Source organism: Nesoenas mayeri (genome assembly GCF_963082525.1).
Source record: "Nesoenas mayeri genome assembly, chromosome: 5".
Taxonomy (NCBI): Eukaryota; Metazoa; Chordata; class Aves; order Columbiformes; family Columbidae; genus Nesoenas; species Nesoenas mayeri.
In genome coordinates, this window is record NC_137548.1 from 61,380,025 (window position 1) to 61,401,201 (window position 21,177).

At 40.7% G+C, this 21,177-nt stretch overlaps 1 protein-coding gene across 1 annotated transcript; it reads right to left on the bottom strand.

The window, feature by feature from the left end:
* Window positions 1–792: 792 nt before the first annotated feature.
* Window positions 793–17,343, bottom strand: EIF3M (eukaryotic translation initiation factor 3 subunit M). The gene is made up of 11 exons (XM_080345756.1): window positions 17,226–17,343; window positions 15,237–15,369; window positions 13,688–13,826; window positions 13,163–13,286; window positions 12,573–12,667; window positions 7,266–7,349; window positions 5,841–5,940; window positions 5,328–5,409; window positions 2,095–2,238; window positions 1,497–1,557; window positions 793–1,071 (listed from the first exon to the last, which is right to left on the bottom strand). The coding sequence occupies exons 1-11, from the start codon at window positions 17,265–17,267 to the stop codon at window positions 951–953; spliced, it is 1,125 nt and encodes a 374-aa protein (XP_080201882.1). The 5' UTR covers window positions 17,268–17,343; the 3' UTR covers window positions 793–950.
* Between the last annotated feature and the right edge of the window lie 3,834 nt (window positions 17,344–21,177).

A 21,177-nucleotide genomic window follows, 5' to 3' on the forward strand; every position in this document is an offset into this window, starting at 1 on the left:
TACACATAGATAAATAACTTACGTAAATCAGATCTGTAAATGTGTTCCTATAGAATATAGTGTATGTACACTGTGCTTTCATGTTTCATGCAGCATATAGACCAGTTCTGAGGTTAAAAATGTCATACAATCCCTACTATTAATATTAAATCTCAATCAAAATGCAAGTTGTTATGAGCTTTGCCCAGAGCTATAAAGTTCACAAGTTGATGTTTTCATATCCATTAAGTAAAATTAAATGGTTACTTAAGAGTTCTCTTCTGCTCCTCACAAGTTTTGACTGAAATACTTCAATTTGGTTTCTCTGTCAGATCGCTCACTCAGTTTTCAAGCAAAATCAGTTCCGTTTCAAAATACAATGGTTTCTCCAAGCATTTACAAGGACTTACAGCAGTTCTAAGTGGCAGAACAACAGGAAAGTTTTCTGCTTACCTTTATGGCCAAATTTTTAAATACATCTTTTATACAATAGTTGATTTCACATCAGTAGGGTCTCTTTCAACACTAAAGCATCAGGTCTGATTTACAGAGATAAGGCAACAGATTTTGCTTTATACAGTTTCACTTCTAACAGGTTCACATTTTTCCTCCCTTAGGGCATAAGGGATATTTTTTTCCTTCTTACAATTACTTGGACCATCATTTCTCTGATCTCCCTCCCTTTCTCCCCACACCTCTTGCAGAGAAAGATCCTCATATTGTAAACTCAAACAAGAACAAAAGAAGCATAACCAACATTGCTTCTGTTTTTGTAATAGTAAGAAAACGTAATGCGAGACAATAAACAGAAGATATTTTCCCATTTAGTTTTATTCCTTTTTTTCTTTTTCGTCTTGCAATTTAAAATTTATCATCTTCAAACCAATTGCATACATTTTGGAAAAAAAGTCACAAATTATCAAAGTTTTTGAATAAATTTATCTATGGTGACATTACTAGGTTAAAAAACATTAGGTGTCTGAGAGGCTGAGGAGACTGTTTTTCACTTGATTCAAATTTTGTTTCCAGGTGTTTAGAGTGTCATACAATTGCTGCCACTGCTGCTTTCCGAAAGTCCGATGCGTGCTGTGACTAGAGAAGTAAAACAAAATTGGAAGATGATTACTAGATGTCATGCTCTCCTAATAATTCCTTTATAGCATCACTTTATTCTCACGAGTGAATAGGAACATTTTTATTTTCTCTACAGAAAGGGCTGCTCTTTACAGTTAGATAATTCTGTAGCCTTCCGAAATATTTAAAGCAACAACAGTCATTAGTATTCTTGTCACTATTAGGTCATTAAATGAAATGTGCTGGAAAATAGGACTCTTTCATTAAATAAGCTAATCACATTCAGTGTGAGCTTTAATAAAATTATGATAAATAGCAACTATTTAACTACCAGCAACTGATAGGAACAATACCTTGCTTCTAGTTAAAATATTCTACAAATGTAAGTGAAATAATTAGAACACACTAAGTTCTGCAAAATGCTGTGAAGAATTAAGTCTTACCTGACAACGACTTTCCTCTGTGTCTGATCGATTTTGCAGTACACCATCTTTGTCTTCACAGCTGGAAAAATCAAGGCTTTGTTGAGTGCTATTTTCAAGAGTTCAAAGGTATTAAACTGCATTAAAACTGTTCCAAATTACATCAATACAAACATCAAAGCGCAGCAGTTCACTTAATGTTGTTTTGCTGTTGGTTTTAACAGTCTAGTAGGCAGAAAAGCGAAATGATGTAACAAGATGAAGGTCATGCATGAATCTTGTTGTGTAGTGCCACGCTATTAAAACAATATCCTGTACAATTTTTATGAACTTCTCTCTCCTACAAAAACATCCTCTTCTCAAGACAGCAAACAAAAGCAGATGACAAATTAAACCTGCAAATGATTTATTAGTCCTATAACGAATTACATGAAAAGACAAACACTGTTTCAAAGACGACAGCTGGCCATGTCTTTAAGCATGAAATTTTGCAACTATATCGTGTAACAAACACAGAAATTAAAACTGAATATTTTTCTGAATATTTAACATTAGTTTAGAAGCCTACAAAAGGTATTTTTTATTAGCATTGCTTGAAGTGTGGTGCTACAGTTCTTACCATCAATAACAAATGCTTCTACATCATCGGCTCCGATCTGAAGTTCCTGTTGCATTGTGTCAAATGATATTTCTTTATTCTCTACAGCCATTCCCATGAAAGTAAGTAGCCTCATTTTTGCCATATTGTGTTCATGCAACAAGCCTGTGTGAAAGCATTGATAGTTTATGAATTATAATTCAATAATACATTAATTCGCTTTAAATGTTATTTTTATTATATGTGCTTCCGATAATTTAAAATTTATTTCACATCAAGAAAGTATTCCACCATCCTTATCAACATTTTTGGAGATAAAACATTTAATTCCTGCATCTTGTGTTTTGCTAAAATGCCTAGTTTAGTTGTGAATTCAGCAAGACTCAGGTGTTGTCAGTAAAAAGTAATAAATACCTACAAAAGTGAAGCACAGAGATTTGTTTTTAAACAGTGAAAACATCACCTGAACTGAACTGTAGGTGATGTGGGGTACAAGTGAACTTTTCAGTTGCATCCCCTGCAAGAACAGCAACACAACAGCAAAGGGAAAGCACTCAACTGGTAGCATCAAAACCTTTGTACGGCCTCACCGCTCGTGCTCATGCAGTTGCTTGAAAATAAACCTCTCTCAGTATCGGTTTAGCAACGTAACATTTTTCTACCAGAAGAATGTGTTTTGGCACTGAATTAAGTGTTTCTACCACAGCAAAAAATCCTCATGAGTGCCACGTGTGCTTACAGCATCGAGCGTGGCAAAAACTTCCTTGTCAAGAATAGAGGAACAGATATTAAAAGTTGGGTTAGATCTTTTCCGTGATTGTTTGAATGGCAGCAAGAGGAATTGAGCCAAGGGCTTACATCAAAATCAGAGACCATTTTCCTGCAAAAATAAAGGCTGGGTCTACAAAGTTTTGACATCCAGCTGAACTGAGGCATTTCTTATTCCAAATTCTGTGAGGTACCAACTGAGATTCAGTGGAAGCTTCTATAAAAATCAGTGTCAGCATCTTGTTTTGGAATGACATTATAAACACTCTCATTGCTTCAGTAAATATTTAAGTTTGGGATTTATAACATCCATACGCTAATAGGAAAGCACATTAGTGCAGGACATCATGTTGTGTTAATTAGCTATAATTATGATGCAGGTTCCCTATTTGGCACCGATTCAACAAAAATGTGATCACCATAATTCATACGAACGAGGAGCACCAGCAACAACACCTAACTGGGTTTAATGGAACTCTACAAGCATCAAAAAATCAATTAGCACACATTAACCCTAATTAACAAATGCAAATGAGATGCTGATTAACTTTCCGAAAAAGACTGCTGATAATACCAGATTAAATGTGGACATGTTAGGGCGATTCAGTTGACACAGATAATGCTACTGCTGGCCTAAGTTGTCAGCATTAATAACACAACAAATTGTAACAAACTGATGCCACCTGTAGGAGCTTTTCCTTCTCCCTGCACAGCTTTCTGAGACTGGCTTTAATTGGTCCCCATCTGGGAAAGGGGAGAGCTAGAGCTTGTGCTGTCACTGAAATCCTACTATTAATATTCTTTATTTTAAAGCCCAATGCCTTGGCAAGTTATTGAAATGAAAAAAATTAAAGGAGAGTTAAAAATCTGTTCATTTTGGGGAATAGATCATAGGTGTTGTGAAGAACTTCTGAATGCCTCATCTAACGTATTGTTTTCTATACCAAACTGCCCTTGTTTTTCAGACCAAGTTCCCAGCATCCTGCTCTGCGCTGCCGCAGAATCTCTACCTTATCCACGGCTCAAAGGCATTCCGAGTTTTCCAACTGCACCATAAAACAGGTGAGAAAACAGGATAACTGGAAGTAAGGCTGCCTTTCAAACCAGCTACGCAGATGTTTAAGGATTTTACTAGGATTACGTGACTCCTGTCACTCGCTGTATATTCAGAGGTAAACGCAGATACAGGGAGGCAAAACAAAATAAAGCATAGCTATTGTATATTATACAAGTAATACTATGTATATGTGTAACTCATCTTGCACAAATTTATTCAAATGTTAGCATAAAAGCATTTTCAGCAAATACTTCCGTGGACTAAAAATAATTACAATACAAAGGCCACGTTCCCCTAAGAAAGAACAGCATAAGATGTCTACACAACTAACATTTTAATATATATGACGAAAGTCACGCTTATCTTATATACACGTTTACAAACTACCAAAAACTTGCTGCTAATTTTATCCACGAAAAATCACATTGATGCTTCCATCATTTTAATACCCAAAGTACCAGCATTGTAAAGCTCTGAGGGTAATTATTCTCAGAATTACACCACACTCCATTAAACAAAATAATGCATGTGGTAAAAGGCTGCACTAAACTCTGTTTGAGCAAAACTACGCCTTTCCTCAAATGCATTCAGCCAGTGTTCAAGTGTCATTTCAAAATCAAAGTTATAAAAAAATAAATAAATCTGGTTTTTATGGAAACATTTATTCATTACCAATATGTCAAAACCTTAATGCAGTAATAAAAAAACCTGCATCATTGAGCAATTTCTGCATTGTCGCTGACCCCTGTCCTAAAAAGCTGGAATATAAAAACCGTAATTTTAATGCATGCAATAGCTTATGAACCAGTGCTCCTTTGAAACAGTCAATTACACATCAACGGGGGAGTGTCAAAGTGTTAATTACTACTCCTTTTTTCCACAGTGTGTAAATAAAGAGGGTGCTGACATTAACATTCCATCACATTGCTTCATGTGATGAAACAAATTAACTGGGACGGACTGTGGCTTGCTGGAGCTAATGCATCAGCACACGCAGACACACACACGCACACACTATTTGTATGTTTTATCTTACTGTTCAGGAAAAATATTTGGTGTTATAAAGTTATTAATTATAAAAAAATTGTAAGAGACTCATACAAGCAGCCGGCTTACTCAGTAAGTTGTGATCTCTGGCCTAGCCTAGAGTATCAAAGCATTAAAACTCCCATCCCAAAAGGTTTAAGAGAAAAGAAGTGGGGAAAAACAGTTCTCTTACAAATGCATAACACAGCTTGTCCGAGTAGAACAACCAGCAGTTAGATGGGCCATCTACGGTCTAGCAGAGATCAGTCTACAAACTCTAATCCGTTCTTAACTCCTGTTACATTTCCTTGGCTTCAATATATGGGTTCAAGCTGGAGCGCGTTGCAGCTTCCATACCTCAAGCCACGTAACTAGTCAGAAATGGAATGATCTGAAAACTTACCAAGGGAGTCAATGAAGTCTTTGTTGTTCTGATAAAACTTGACATAGGATGCTAGTTTAGCACTTACAAAAATTGTCAAAAGCTAGAAGATGGAAAACAAATATAAGAACAGTTTAAATATTGTATGTTTCTCTCCCTGCAGACTGCACAGAGATATGTATAAAAACTATTGGTACTGCATAGAAAAATAAACCATTAAGGGCTAAAATTCTGTTTTCTGTTGATAGCTGAGGGCAATCTGTGCTGAGCTCACTTCCTTTTCTCAGACTTGAAAGGCAGTTTTGCAACAGGACTCATGTGAGGGCAGGATTTGTAACTCTGACTTCTGAAAGTTCTGAAGGGCAACATTTCATATGTAACATTTTAATTTTTTAATTCTAGAAGCATTAAAACAAATAGTACATTGCAGCTCAATATTACTGACATAGATAACCTAATGAATTTCAAAAGACACTAATAAAAGAAGGCACTCCAGAGATATCAAACTATCTTGCTAAAAACAAAGTTACTTACATCATGAATAAGTTCTCCTTCCAAAAATTTGACTGGTTTTAAGGCAAGAAGATGATCAAAGAGAAAGGTATTTGGATCCTTCAATGCTCGTACAATACATCTAATCAGAAAAGAGGAATGCTTATTTTTACAGCAATACACATTTTTATTACTAAGTCCGACTCAATTTGTTGTTCCTTGCTTTCTAGGAAACACCCAAGGGTTTTCAACTATTCTTAGCTGTAAGACATGTCATGTTCCAATTTCAACCTTCATTTTACAGATGAAAAAACAGGGGAAAGAAAGCATTAAGTGATTTGCCAGGTGGCAAGACTACAGATCACCCTCCTGTTCCCATCCATGCATTTATTTCCAGCCCCACCTTCCTTCCTAGAGGTATTTTTACTGTCCTCCTAAAATTTTATAGAATTAAGTTGTTCAGGAAGATTAACTATGAACAGGTGACACAAAGCAGATAAAACCCCAATACCAAGTGCTGCAAGGCCTATGATTTCGCAGTTGCAGCTCCTGACAGTAAGCAGAGCACAAGTGTTTCAAGAGCTCTTGATGAAAGTGTTTGCTCAGTGGCACGTGAGAGGACTCTGTCACTCTCGCTCCACCAGCCTGGAACCACAACCCAGGAGAACCTCAGGTCTGCGCAGCCGCAGCAACGGGACCAACCCCAGCAGACACATTCTGTCAGTTGTAAAACGTCCCCAGTTGCTGTTGGGCACTCACTGGAGTTTTCACTTATGTACAGACACTTAAATTGGCAAAATGAGTCATCCTGATTTTCCTCCATCCTCGAGTATAAACAACTCCCTTGAGAACTATTGGCTGTACACACCTACAAGACTTATTTAAAATCTAATTCCTAAGAAGAATCATGATGGATAGAATGTCAAAATACAAGCTTTTACTCATTTTTGGCAGTGGGGAAAAGCCACTGTTAAGAATCAATTTACTCCCAGCTTATTCAACAAGGAAGTTTATCTCTGTGCAGTTCACATCCTTAAGACTTGCTCACATAAAGGAGAGCAAGAATTTCCTTTCAACAGAAAGTGCTATTTGAAAAGAACACTCAAAGTTAGAGAATCGAGCAATCAGTAAGTAAAAAAACCTGACATAAAGGATGCCAATTCAAATTTTGATTGCACAGTGGATGTAAACAGTGTCGTTACCTGCAGCTGATCTCTCTGCCAGCAGTGACCAGAGACACACACCTGTGCACCTGCACAGTGGAGTAAACCTGACTCTGCCTAAACCAACCAAACCTACTGCTGGCTGCACACAAAATCTCTCCATCAGGTCAGCCACACTACAGAAAACAGGCTGTGGCGGGGCCCTCGCTGCCAGGTCATTCCGTAAGCTTCAGAATAAGGTGATCAACGCAATTTAAAAACTGAGAAAAAGCTACTTTTAAGCAAATGGGGGAGTCAGTATTACCTGTGAGCATCAACTCTAGCCTGGGAAGCATTGTCCTCTGTGTAACTTCCCAGGAGTTCCACCATGACTTTTGCTGCTGTGTCACTATAGAAGAAAAACAAAGTTATCTCAGGGTTACTGAAAAAAATATTTCAAACAAGGCGTTCAAATATTTAAATAATTCCATTATGATGCTATAGGTCAAATTAAATTACACTTGAAAAAGATGTAGAAGAACCATTTTAATTCTAGTGGAGAGAACAAATTAACTAGATGTATTCTTTCAATTCTTGTTGTACAAAATGTTTATCTTCACCCTTCATTTCATTCTCTTAAATTGATAAATTACCTGCTGGCTATGGAAAAAGCTTTCTGAGCTAGGACTAGCTTTATATGGTTCACTAGAATGCTCCTCTTATGCACATCTGGATTTAATCACTGCACAATAAGTAGCGCTGCAAAGTTTATTTCAAATGTAAAATGGCATATCTTAAAGGATATTTATGGTCAGGAAAATGACTGTATAAAAGCTGCCTTTTCTTCTTTCACAGATTCTCTCTTCCGAGTGAGAGCTGCTCATTTCACTGATGACATTAGGCAGCCAGCAATTAGGTTGGTTTAGGCTGCTGTGAAGTGCAAGCAGCTTCCAACACTGCTGTAACAGCCAGCCTTCAGAAAAACTATTCATTCTCAGAAGAATGAGTAATCCTACAGCCTTGTCTACCCACATTGTTTTGTAAACAGCTCATCAATGTCACTGCAAACCAGCCCCGAGACCTTTACTGCGTCATTTTAACAGATGTTGATTTATTTTCATGTAAGAGCTCTTACCACTGGAGAGGCCAACAACTGCTGATGCTTTTTACAAAATTTTCAGAAAAAAATATACACGTTGAATATGCTGTGGGTGTACACACGAAAAGTTATTTCCTATTGCTCACAGAATTCTTGCTAATTATTAAAACAGAAGGCTGTGACAGTTCTATACAGAGAGCAGATTTTGCTGATGCAAAATCAGTATTTCCTTTGAACTAGGTAGGGTGTGGAGGTTGGTACGACCAAAACTCAGCAGTGAGAGCATAACCAAACCTCAGTAATGTGAGCACGAGCTTTGCACGAGTCTCCCGTGCACAAACACAGGCTGGCAACTACTTTCCTAAGCGGTACTTTCTCAGCAGACAGTAGGAAGGTTGGCTACTAGTCTCCCGAATACAGTGAGTTATAGCGTAACATTAAGCTCTTCCTTCCAAGTCGCCCATTTCCAGATACAACAGATTTCCCCGTGTGGTCTAATAGGCCTATGAAATTTTCCTTAAAAGAAAAAAAGCTGTGCAAGACTGAAGTTTCAATCAACTTTAATTACTTAACGGTGTAAATTGCACATGGGAGGAAAAAACACCACAATATTCCCAGTACGTACTGTGCTGTGATCCAGGTTTAAGCCGTACAGCAGCACAGGTCAGAATGTTTTTTATGAGACGATGGCACTATCTTTATATGGGTAATTATTTTAAATCTCACAGTCCTATTATTTGACAACTTCTCTATAGGGTGAGGTTTTGTGCTCCTAGAGAATTTACCAGATCTCACTAATGTGCAATACGAATATTAAGACATCATGGGAAACAAGCAATATCATATATAATCTGGATGTACATTGAGCAAAGACTGTGCCCAAGGCAGGGGAATTTTCTGCAGGTCCCAGCCGTTATTCCAGAACCATGTGCAGGGATGTAAACTTGAATGAAATTTAAGACTTCGGCATTAAAGAGGTCAGTTTATGTTTTGTCCTGGCAACGGATACTGATGTGCAGAAGAACTCATAGCTTTGCATCAGTGAAATAAAATTAGACAGCTTTATATATGAGAGAACTATTTGCACATAAATCAGACGATGATTTCTGAACTGGTGAAATCTTATCAACACAATGTTCTAGTGAAGACAAAGAACCAGTTTAATGCAAGACGGATACTATATACACATTCAACCCAAGAGGCTCCACTCCTGCACTATTCAGCCTAACAATACAAGATTCCTTATTTCATATAAGATTTCAGTAGTTGTTCTTATACACTTCAGAACTGTGTTACAGACTTCTGGAGCTTCTCCTCTCCTCCTCCTCCTTCCATTAGGAGCAAAAATTGAAAACTATGCGTTTAACTAATTTCAAATAGTATTTACAATCCCCCACATATATATATATTTTAATGGGGAGGGAGTGGAATCTTTCACTTGTATTCCTATGAAACATTAGAATGCTACAAGACAACTACTCCAAAACTTTCTGTGCTAAATTCTTTGTCAGTCTCAGCAAATACGGCAGGCCTTTTAATCTTATTCATTCTATTCAGCATTAGATTACTACCATAAATTAGGATGTTTAAAGCAGGAATACAGATCACTATTTTAACAAAGCTCATTCCTAAATATGTATCTCACCCAAGATGCAAATGTGAGCATTTTTTCTAGCAAGACAGCTTGCACAAGTATTTTTGGCTCCGCGTGCCACTCTAGATGCGCAACTTAACAAAAAGCCACTGAGAATTGAAGAGTTATGGTAGATACAAGGAAGAAAAAAGAAAATACAGAGTATTCAGAGACTTAGTAAGATGTTGCAGTCAAGTCCCTCTACATTACGTGATTAAAAGGCACTAAAATTAAGTGAAACAATTCTTTTTGGAGGTGCCTGACACGCTGAGCTTTTTGCCATAGGTATGAATAAGCAGACCTGCTGGACCTGTTTGAATGTGAACTCGGGCAGGACTAATGGCAGCCCAAACGCTGGCAGAGCCCGGCTGGGAGCTGCAGCCGGCTGGCGCCTGGCAGGGCCATGCAGAATTTGGTTCCGGCTGCCTGAGAGCCTGTAAAACTGGACAAGAAAACAGGTTGTGTTACCTTGCAGTTTCGTACCAACACAGCTAGGGAAACGCTGAAGACTAAAGCAGCTGAGACACAAAACTCTATTGCAGAACCTTTATGGCAAGGAGAAAGTATGGCAGCAGAGAAAGTAACTGATCTCTTGCAAAGTTCAGCTACCGAGTACAGATCTCAGAACCAAACCACACCAGCCACTTGTTTTCGACCACTGATTATTCTTTTGTTGATCAATGGAAAGATAAAAATCCCTCTTTGAAGAGATCAAGGTGATTTTGATCATCAGAAAGAAGAAACTTCAACCAGAAAGTGACTGGAAAAGATGTGATAAAACCAGCTTTCACTTAGCAGTGCAGGAAAAGCAACACCACACAAATATCTGCATGAGCTACCAATCTGTTCACTACCAGCTCATCCACTGGGGAAAAGTCTATTAGCTACGGAAAACCAGCTCTTCTGCCACGCTGAGCGAAGTTAAAAACATATAACCAAAAAAACCTGGTTTCAACAATGTGTTCTTTTCCCTTTATAAATCAACACAGCAACTGAGGTATGATTTTTATTACTTATTTTTCAGTTCCCACTTATCTTCCCATACGGCCAGAGAGAGCAACATTCCTGAGTGCTGAAGCTGGAATGCTGCCGTGAGTTTCCCATACTATTGCAAATACTGCCCAGTGATCCAGGAGAGTGAGCCAGGTCAAAGGTGCTCGGGTCACTTCTTGTTTTCTTTTCTGGAGAGAAGTGTAAGTGCTCTGAAAAACTGCTCCGTTCAGTGCAAAGCTTGCTGCAGCACATGGTAAGGACACTGAGTGCAGGACAATGTATTATGGGGTCTGTGGAAGTTTTAATGCCTAACTTAAAAATATCACCTCTTATTAGTAAACAAAAACTATTTGGTAGCGAGGCTACTGGTAGCACTACAAACAAAAATTACAAGTTTAACCCACAGGTTCGTAACAAGAATAGCTAAAAATAGTCAACTATTAAGTATCAGAATTAAATCAGTTAAAACCTCTCAATAAATCAATAGGAAGAAGTGTTTTAAAAGAGTAGGAACATTACAGAGTATCAGTGTAGTATTTGTGAAACAAAGTAAGCACTGAACCACATTTAAGATCTCTGATTAACATTTCTGAAAGTATTTTGACCATCTGAAATCCACGATACGGTACCACCAATGCAAAAGCATTTTAGCGTTAGGAACAGGAATGGGAATTCCCAATAACATCGTAGCTCACAGTGTAACTACTCCACAAGGATTAATCATCCCTAAATTGAGGTTAGTTAAAAATGATCCTGCTATGCTGACACAGCATTTCCAGGCTACAATTTCACCAGGCCAGAATCAGCAAACTCTCCTGTCAAAGAAACTCTCCTCCTCCTATGACAGCTCCACACTCGCCTTTTTTAACCCCTGGCAAGGTCACCTCCCCAGTCCCATCCACCGCACAGCTGCACAAACGGCTACACCAGCACAAACACACACGAACTGGGAACAGGAGGGGACAGGACAGGAAGAGGGGGGACAGAACAGAACCACTTCCTTCTGCAGCAGTACAAGGTTTTGCAAATGTAGAAAATGCAAGTGCAGTTCTGCTGCCCCTGCAAGTCAGCAGTGTAGAGGTCCTGATGCTAAAAAAACCTTTGAAAACTAACTCAGAAAACAGAGTGAAAGGGAATGGTGGGGGTTAACAACACACCCCCCACACCCACATCCCAAACCACAAGGATGGTTTAGATAGGCTGAAACTGCTGCTGAACGAGATGCTGAAACTACTGCCCGTCTCTATCACTCCGGCCAATGCCGCCAATACACCGTATCGCGTCTGTAAGACAAACTGCTGACAGCTCTCAGTTAAGACTTACATTAATTTACAGGCACGACACACACGGGATTACTTTACATGCCAGAAGACACTGGTCTGCCAAGTTTGTTAGATCAAAGATGCTTCTTATGATCCAGGATAATAAGTTAAAATGGCCAAGCAGATATTCTGTGGACATTAATTTCCATGACTGGTGGAAAGCTCTGTCCTAAAGGTAATGTTTACACAAAGAGACTGATTCTGTTAACTATGATTGATAAGCCTCCCAACATCATTAAGTAAGAGATAGCACTACCATGCACTAAAATGTCAGAAGTGCAATTAAATAATAAATTTGGCATAATGCTACAATGCTCAAAGATTAATATTTATAGAATTGAATAGTTTTATTTTGGTAGTCTGTGGTTTGCGGCTAATTCACTACTAACTTTAATGTTCTTGGAAACACTGGTTTAATGTAAGAGTTCTTAAAAACATAAAAAGAAAAAAACCAGGTATATTCAAATTGAATTATCAGGACAGATTAATTTTAGAAGTGCTATGAGAAAGACTTTCCCTACAGATCACTTACAATACTTCAATTTAAAATACAGGTCTATGGTATCTATTAGTTGTCTTTTATACCTTTTTTTGCAGTCTACTAGGACATCATAGAGCAGTCTCAGAAGAGTGTGCTTCTTCTCTGTGCCGAGATTCCAGTCAGAAATCCATTTTCGGACCTAGGCAGGATACAAGTGAAAAAGAAGCACTGGGGAAAAGACTAAAATAATACTGAAAATATTTCTCATCATCTCTCCTTTGTGTCCTCTGACCCTCAGGCTTCCCATGCAGAACCTGGAAATTTTCCTGTGAGAAGCCAAAAGTCTGTGCTCTCCATGTTACTCCCTAAATAAGCATGAGTGCTTCTAATAACAGTGATTCCAGAGCAAGGGACAAGAACTTGATGCCTCACTCCTGATCAAAGCTTCTTGTTTCCATTGCTATCGCAGGAATCAGACACATCTACATCCAGCATCAGAAACAGAAAATAAACAGCGATTTGATTTAGATTCTGTAGACCTTTAAAAGACAAGAAATCCTGTATTCTGCATATCTTATTTCACTAGTTTCTGGAAATGTGTAACAGAGACGGTCTGTATCAACTCTGACTAATATTTAGTGAGATGCAACGTGGTTAATAGAAGGGCTGTAACTCGAAGCACCGCATTAATTACCTGATCTAGTTCAGTTGGAATGTACTGGATGGCACCACACGATGAGGCTACTTTGAGAAGGCTGCAGTACACCGTGTACCTCACAGGAGTGTTCTTGTCCATCCCGTGGAAGAGATTGCTCAGCCTAAACCACAAACAACAGGAAAACTAAGTTAAATTGGTTTCAAAAGACATTACTGGAGCACACACAGATGTTTCTATTAAGCTGTGTGCTAGTACACGCAAAGCACCTGGTGGCACCTTGTCAGTGACGAATTGTAGCAGCTTCCAGTTTTGTAACTGTTCTCAGCAAAGAAGCTGATATTAATTTTAATTTTGTAACGCTCAAGCAAAGAAATCATATTGGTACTTCTATTTCATGATAGGGAAAAAGAAGGTAAAAAAGAGTGCTTCCTGCAACAGAGAGACGTATCTTGAGAGACACTCCCCACTTTGATTTAAAGACAGACAAGACATTCCTGCCTCTTGAGAGGAAGGATTATTTGCAAGGTACCATCGTCTTGCTTTTCTCTGTCCAATACTTACAGCTGCAATCTAAGAGACGGGCGCTCTCCTTCCCGAAATTTTACCAACTTCTCACACAGGCTTTCGATCAGCGCTTCCTGTTTGTCAGGTTCCAGGATAAGCAGCAAAGAGACAACGCTGTTCATCACGCTCTCAACATCTGCACAAAACAAAACATGCAGCTGTTTCAAACTGCAAGCAGCAATCATCGGTAGCTATTTAGTGCTGGAGAGTTACTTCTGCTATGAAGGATTATTTTGCATCGGCAAGAACTGTAAAAGAGAGAAAAGGCCAAGAAAACCAATCTGGATATTCATCAGAATGTACCAGAGATTTGGCTCATGTGGTTTTTTACAAATATATCTCATGTAAAGCAAGAATTACTCCTCCAAGGTCAACACAGAATTTGGTATTTGATATCACCGTTGGTCCAAATTCTCTGTTCATGCGTAACTCAGAGGAACTTCAGGTTTTGACATTAAAAACAAACTAACCAACCAAAATAGTGGCTTCCTCCAGCACATCCAGAAAACTGCCCCACAGTTCTGAAGTGAGAACACTAAGACCTCACATGCAGGAAAACACTTCAGCAGGAGCACAAGGGACACCCAGACCACAGGGACAATGCCCACAAGAACAAGGTATACTCAAAAGCCTCCCCAGCTCCCGTTTCAAGCGTGGTGTTCCATCCTTTCCAAACAGACAGGTTTTGTGTTTGCACAGTCTGCCCAAATATCCGTTAAGCAAAGCAAAAAAAATTCTTTATATATGGAAAATATTATTTATTCCCCAAAATTAAAGCTGACTATGAAACAGCAGAGCAATAACCTTCTCTAGTATTTCACACTTGTTTGCCTGCAATAAAAGGCAACATGAAAAATAAATATAAATACTCCTTAGATGAACCATGCATTCTTTCAAGCAACATGCACTGGTTATATTAGCAATTGATTTTTTACATGTGGAAGTCCTAAATGGAATTTCTGTATTGGTACAGAGTACAGCAGGCACAGAAAGATCATTTGAAGCTACTGCAGCATTATCGGTGTCATTAAAACATACTAATGCACTTTCTAGGGATGTACAACCTTAACACGAAACAAGATACTGGCTACTGAAACTCCTAGTCTTTCCAAAAAATAATAATCAATGTTTAGGTCTTAAAACTTCTACTTACAACTTCTACTTATGTCTAGTCCGAATTTTTGTTGTTACTTGAAGTTTTCACGACCTGCAGCATCACAGCCATCAGCTGACAGCAAGACTTGTTTTTATCATGCTTCTTTTTTCACAATCTATTTTATATACAACTCACTACACCCTCATAACAAGCACAGTCCAGCTCAATTTCTGACTTCTTCAAAGGGCGCTGGATGTTTGGAGAAGGGAGGGGTTGAGTACATGCATATTTTATATGGCAATGATGGAAATAAGCACTTTCAGTTTTATAAAGATGCACGTGTTAACATGCAAGTCACGCAACACACCTCTAAATTCTGTCAACTGCTACTATTTGAAAGCACGGATGGTGATACGTTCAGCAAAACCAACATGACTTAAAGATGCAAACCTTTGTCATCCTCTTTCAGACACACATCGCAAACTTCGATAATCTGTGCCAAGTCCACATGAAGTCCACCTTCAGCGTTTTCTTCAGAGATCTCTGCTCCTTTGGATTTCAGGTAGGCTCGAAGTTCTGCAGCCTTAATTTAAAAAACAAAGACAATAGACACAAAACAGTTGTTATGTGAACAGTAAAGCCAAAGTAATTTCATTTCTTACAGATTTTTGTTCTGCAATCACCCCTCTGCCCCCACTGCTCACTCAGGCTTCCTCTCGCATCTCCTGACCACCCCGTTTCCTACAACGCTCCCTCTCCTCCCTGTTTACATACAACCCAAATACCAACGCAGCAGAAGATGCTGCTGCACATGCTGCTGCTGGTTTGCCAGCAACTGAATAGATCAGACACCTGTGGAACCTTCTCACAGTATGAAAGTGTCACTTAGAACTTGTCAGAGGACAGCTGGCCTAGTGAGTTTTTGTGACAAAGATGCTTTCTTATGAATTCTTACTATCTTTTACACTCTTTGAAAGCTTCATGCAAAACAATAAAACCACTTAGTTGCTTCTTCACCAGAAGTGAAAAAGGGTGTAAAGAAAACCGCTTCAGAGAAAGCAGAACCTACAGTCTTCATGCAAGGTAAAGAAAGTTCCTAACAAACTGCTATAACCCACCTCACCTTGGCAATATTTGAAAATACACTGAGAAAGTACCTTTCCCCCAGCGACAGGCCTGAGTTTAACTTCAGAATCCCTGGTTTCAGCAGCAGAGCCGCAGCCCTAAAGGTTGTTTCTGAAGAAACAACCCCAGTGAGGCCACACAGCTCCTGGCACAGGGGAGCTCTGACGAGGACACCGCTGTGACACCCTGTGTCATTTACATCAAGTTCCATGTCAAATCATGACGGTACCATAAGACAAAGTTAAATGCTCCAGACCCCTTTGCTGCATTGAAGCTGTTTCAGACAATTTGATGGGGATTTACCAGACATTACAGCAAACAGAGGCTGGGCTGAAGGGTTTGCTGCCTGTGGATTTCCAGCTATGTATATATACATACCACTTAAAGGACACTGGAAAAAACAAACACTAAAATTCAAGGGCAAACCAAAGTTGTAGCTCAAAGAGAAACTTCACCGTTCCCATGCCTGGAATACTGCGAATCCTGCAAAACCAAGATGTGTAACTAATACTCCAGGCCCATGTCTGAACTCGTTTTCCTCTCCTAAAAAATGGTGCTGTTGAGAGTAAAGCAAAGTGCAAGGCAGGTGGAGACTTCTGAAGAGGGAACTGCAGAGACAGACTCATCTCATGAGGAAAGGCTGAGGGAGCTGGGGCTCTGGAGCTTGGAGGAGACTGAGGGGTGACCTCATTAATGTTTATAAATATATAAAGGGTGAGTGTCAGGATGATGGAGCCAGGCTCTTCTCAGTGACAGCCAATGGTAAGACAAGGCGTAATGGGTTCAAACTGGAACACAAAAGGTTCCACTTAAATGTGAGAAGAAACTTCTTCTCAGTGAGGGTGACAGACACTGGAACAGGCTGCCCAGGGGGGTTGTGGAGTCTCCTTCTCTGGAGACATTCAAACCCGCCTGGACACCTTCCTGTGTAACCTCATCTGGGTGTTCCTGCTCCGGCAGGGGGATTGAACTGGATGAGCTTTCGAGGTCCCTTCCAATCCCTGACATTCTGGGATTCTGTGATCTTTCAGTTCACAGTTTCTTTGATCTGCCCGCTCGGTCTCTCTAGGAACAGCTCAACAAGTTCACGGAGCTACACGGGCCCGGCAGCCCCGGCGGGACGGGCACCCGCGGCCCCGCCGAGGGGCGGCCCGACAGACACCGGGACAGACACCGGGACAGACAGAGGCCCCCGCCCCGTCAGACCGCCGCCCCCCCAGGCCGCCGCAACCCGGCCCGGGATCGACTCCCGAGGGCCGGGGCCCGGACCCCTCTCTCTGCCGCCGCCACCCGCCCGCCCCGCTCCCCGCCGACCTGGTCCTCCTCCGTGATGTCGATGAACGCCGGGACGCTCATGGCGGGGGAAGCAGCCGCGGCCGCACCGAGCACGCCGCCCGCACCGGAAAGGCAGAGCGACTTCCGGTGCCGCGCACCGCCCGCTTCCGCTTCCCCGCCGTGGGGCAGTTCTGCGCTGGGCGGGAGCGGGGCGGCCGCTGGGACAGGAGCCGGGACAGGAGCCGTGAGAGGCGCTTCTGCCCGCCCGGCTGCGGCCCCTCCGGAGGGCGCAGACCACTCAGTCCCTGCCGGAGCCGCTGTGGCCGCGGCCCCCGCGCGGTTCCCTCGGGCCTGGCCGGCCGAGCGCTGCTGAGGGCACAGGGGCCCCCGCCCGGGCCCGGATTCCACCTCACCATCGCTTGGCCAGGCGTTCCCAGGGCTGTTGGTGTCCGGAGCGCCAGGACTGTGCTTTGGGGAAATATTTTTTTTTCTTTCTGTCTAAAAGAAGTACTCACTCCCCGTTAAAAGTGTATGTTCTTACGTTTTTTCCTGGAAGAGTTTAGATAATACACTTTAATTTAGGTATACTGGAAGTGAAACGTGGTCAGAGAAAAAACAAAAGTTCCCAACCAAATTGTAGGACCATAGAATCGTTTTGGTTGGAAGAGTCCAGCGCAGAGCCACGAAGATGCTGAAGGGAGTGGAGCATCTCCCTCATGAGGAAAGGCTGAGGGAGCTGGGGCTCTTTAGCTTGGAGAAGAGGAGACTGAGGAGTGACCTCATTAATGTTTACAGATATACAAAGGGTGAGTGTCAGGAGGATGGAGCCAGGCTCTTCTTGGTGACAACCAGCAGTAGGACAAGGGGTAATGGGTTCAAACTGGAACACAAGAGGTTCCACTTATAAATATGAGAAGAAACTTCTTCCCAGTGAGGGTGACAGACACTGGAACAGGCTGCCCAGGGGGGTTGTGGAGTCTCCTTCTCTGGAGACATTCAGACCCCACCTGGACACCTTCCTGTGTAACCTCATCTGGGTGTTCCTGCTCCGGCAGGGGATTGGACTGGATGAGCTTTTGCGGTCCCTTCCAATCCCTGACATTCTGTGATTCTGTGACCCTCAAGATCACTGAGTCAAACCATAACCCAACTCTGGACTAGAGGATACCACACCAGACAGCCGCTGTGCTTAAAAAATAGCAGATGATGGTTTTATTGTCCTGGAAATTCCCTATGAAATGTTTTCATTCCTCAGTAAAACAAATCTTGATGAGTTCAGCTTCACTGCCTGGGGAGTGGGAGTTCCGTCCCTTCTGCAAAAGCTGAAAAAACTTAATTCCGCTATAGAATTAGTGGTCAATTTACAGGAATCAAAGTCACAATCCAAGGCTTGGGGGAATATTGTGAGCTTGCAGGACAGCCTTTGCATCCCCTGGCTCTGCACTCTGAGTTTCACACATTTGTCCCACAACGAACACACATAGAGTGATTCTGTCCATAACCTGTTTTTGTTTTGGATCACCAAACATTTTGGGAAATGTTCCTAATATTGGTTTCATATAAAATATGTAGAAGATACTGAGAGCTCGAGCTATTTCAACCTTTTACCAATAAAGGTTAAATTAATTACTAGTCACCTCACCTAATTATCGTTATACCCACCATAGTTTGCAGAGATAAAAGTGTCTTTAAAAAACTTACCTAAACTTCCTAAGTTAGCAAGACTGCTGTACAAAAACCTCCTTTTTTTCTTATTCCTTTTTTTTAATCTACAAACCTGACCAAATAATGACTAGACTTAGTTATTGAGTCTAATAACCAGAGCAGAGGTAGCACCTGCTGCTGAGTTTCCACAGCACTGGGCACAATGAACCTGATAAAAGTCCACGCTGTCTTTAAAGTTCATGACTCAAATTAGTTTTTATAATAGAAACGCTTGTATTTCTTTTGAATAATTATTTGACTCTTAATTTTTCTATCATCCAAATCCTGGCTACTTAATTTATTCTAGTATTTTTGAAATCGTATCTCTGCGTTAACTGTTTAATTCTCTTTACTAAAAGTGTTTTTAAAGAGAATATTTTAATACCGTCTGATAGTTTTACAAGTCTTTTGTATTTCATAGGTCAACATTTTGAAAATTACATATAGGTATAGAGATAGGTATCTCCTTTGTGTGCCTAATCTGGAGTAGGATCTCATTTTTTAACCATTTTCAAAGTGCAGATGAGTTTCATCCAGTCCTTAATGCAGTCCTGTGACAATAAAGGTAACTTGGCATCCAGCACACTGGGGGAATGGAGATATATTGTACATTTGATTTGCACAGATCTTTAGGAGACATTTCAGGTGCTGAAATACATGCTTAGTGCCAGTTTGTGTTCTGGGGTATTGTGCATGGCTACGGGCTGCCATGAGTCTCCTATAGATCCCATACTATGCCTGAGATCCCTATGCAGATGTCTCCAGTACCCCAGGGTGTATAAATGGGCCAAGTCACACAGGGAATTGACTCTGAACCTCAGTGTCTATTTTTTTTTTTTGAGATAGTGCACCCAGATAGAGGTTTGTCATGTATTATTCTGAATATACAAAACTAAAATAACCATTGATCACACTGGGTAGACAGGACATGGCTCTAAAGAGCTCTGCCGAAATATCCACATATGGTATGTTGCATGATACTTTATTTGTCCCTGAAGAATTAGGATGATAGATGATAGCTGGGATTTGAACTTGTGCATCAGGAAGTCCACTTTGAATATAAAGGGGTCAGTGTGTGCTTTGTGAAACTACCACTGGAAAGAGGATGTAGAGGAAGAGCGGGTTTTGGTTTTACTGGAATAATGACGTCTCTGTGGAAAGGAGACAGTTGTTTATAGTCCTGCCTGCCATTTGTGAAGCCAGTTGAGAAACAGGGTGTGGATGGGGCTAAAACTCTGCCTGGGGAGCCTGAGTCAGGCGGTGCCCTGGGGCAGGGAGGGAGCAGGAACACAAGGGAGCTCACGCTAATTTAATTGCAGAACTGGCTGATGCGTGTGTGTACCTATATATATATATATATATATACATATATATATATATACGTGGAGAAAGAAACATCCACTGAAGTCTTGGCTGCTGAAGGGAAAAGATGAACTTTGGCTGGCACACCCTGTAAACTGTTTTGTTTTGTTTCTGTAGGCAAACCAGAGAGAGAGATGGAGTCCAAAGAAGTGATACTCTGTCCTGCATGCTTTGAACACAGAACTGAAGAAAACGAAGACCTTCAGGTGACACATCTTAAAAAGCTGCTTTTATGGAGGCAATATCTCTTTGAAATCAAGAGACAGCTTTTGAAAATAAAGGGTTTAGGACTGACTCTGGAAACTGATCCTCTTTTGTTAAAAGCGTTGATGAAACAGATCTTCTTCAATACAGAAAAGAAGTACAGACTCTATGATGGCATTTTGTTTCCTCTTCAGAATTTGTCTTTCTCCTGTTGCTTTTGATTTGGTTTGTGGTTTTTGGTTGGTTGGTTGGTTGGTTGGTTGTTTTTTTTGTTTGTGTTTGTTTTGGTTTGGTTTACAGTTCTATATCTGTAGTGATAAGGTGAAAGCTGAGTTTTCCCTCTGGAAAACTGGGTCAGAATAACTACCTGCTGTGAAAACTGGCCAGTGACATAATTGTCATAATTGTAGACCCCGTTCCTTCCTTTGATATGATGCAGTACGTCTTGTGCTGAGTGCCCTCTGGAGGTCTCTGGCACACAGTGACCTGGACAAATCCCGGGTAGTGTGACCGTACCTGAGCTGTTCGCCAGCCCTTCCTTTAAAGACTTTTCCTCTCTCTTTTTTCTCCTTCAGGAGAGATGTTCTAACCAGCCTAGAATGGAAAAACGCAAGTCAGCTTTTACTTTAAGTCAGAATTGAGGACAATGGGTTACTAGAAAGGGTAAAAAATAATTCAGAACTTCTTCCAAAATCCCCATCAGGCAAACTAAGTCTGTTTC

What these genes read in the sequence shown, in the direction of transcription:
- EIF3M (XM_080345756.1), bottom strand. Translation starts at nt 17,267, where the DNA reads ATGAGCGTCCCGGCGTTCATCGACATCACGGAGGAGGACCAG. An exon ending in CTAGTAGACTGCAAAAAAAG is followed by an intron (nt 7,350 to 12,572) that starts GTATAAAAGACA and finishes TTTCTTCTATAG; the next exon opens with TGACACAGCAGCAAAAGTCA. An exon ending in GCTAGAGTTGATGCTCACAG is followed by an intron (nt 5,941 to 7,265) that starts GTAATACTGACT and finishes TTTTCTGATTAG; the next exon opens with ATGTATTGTACGAGCATTGA.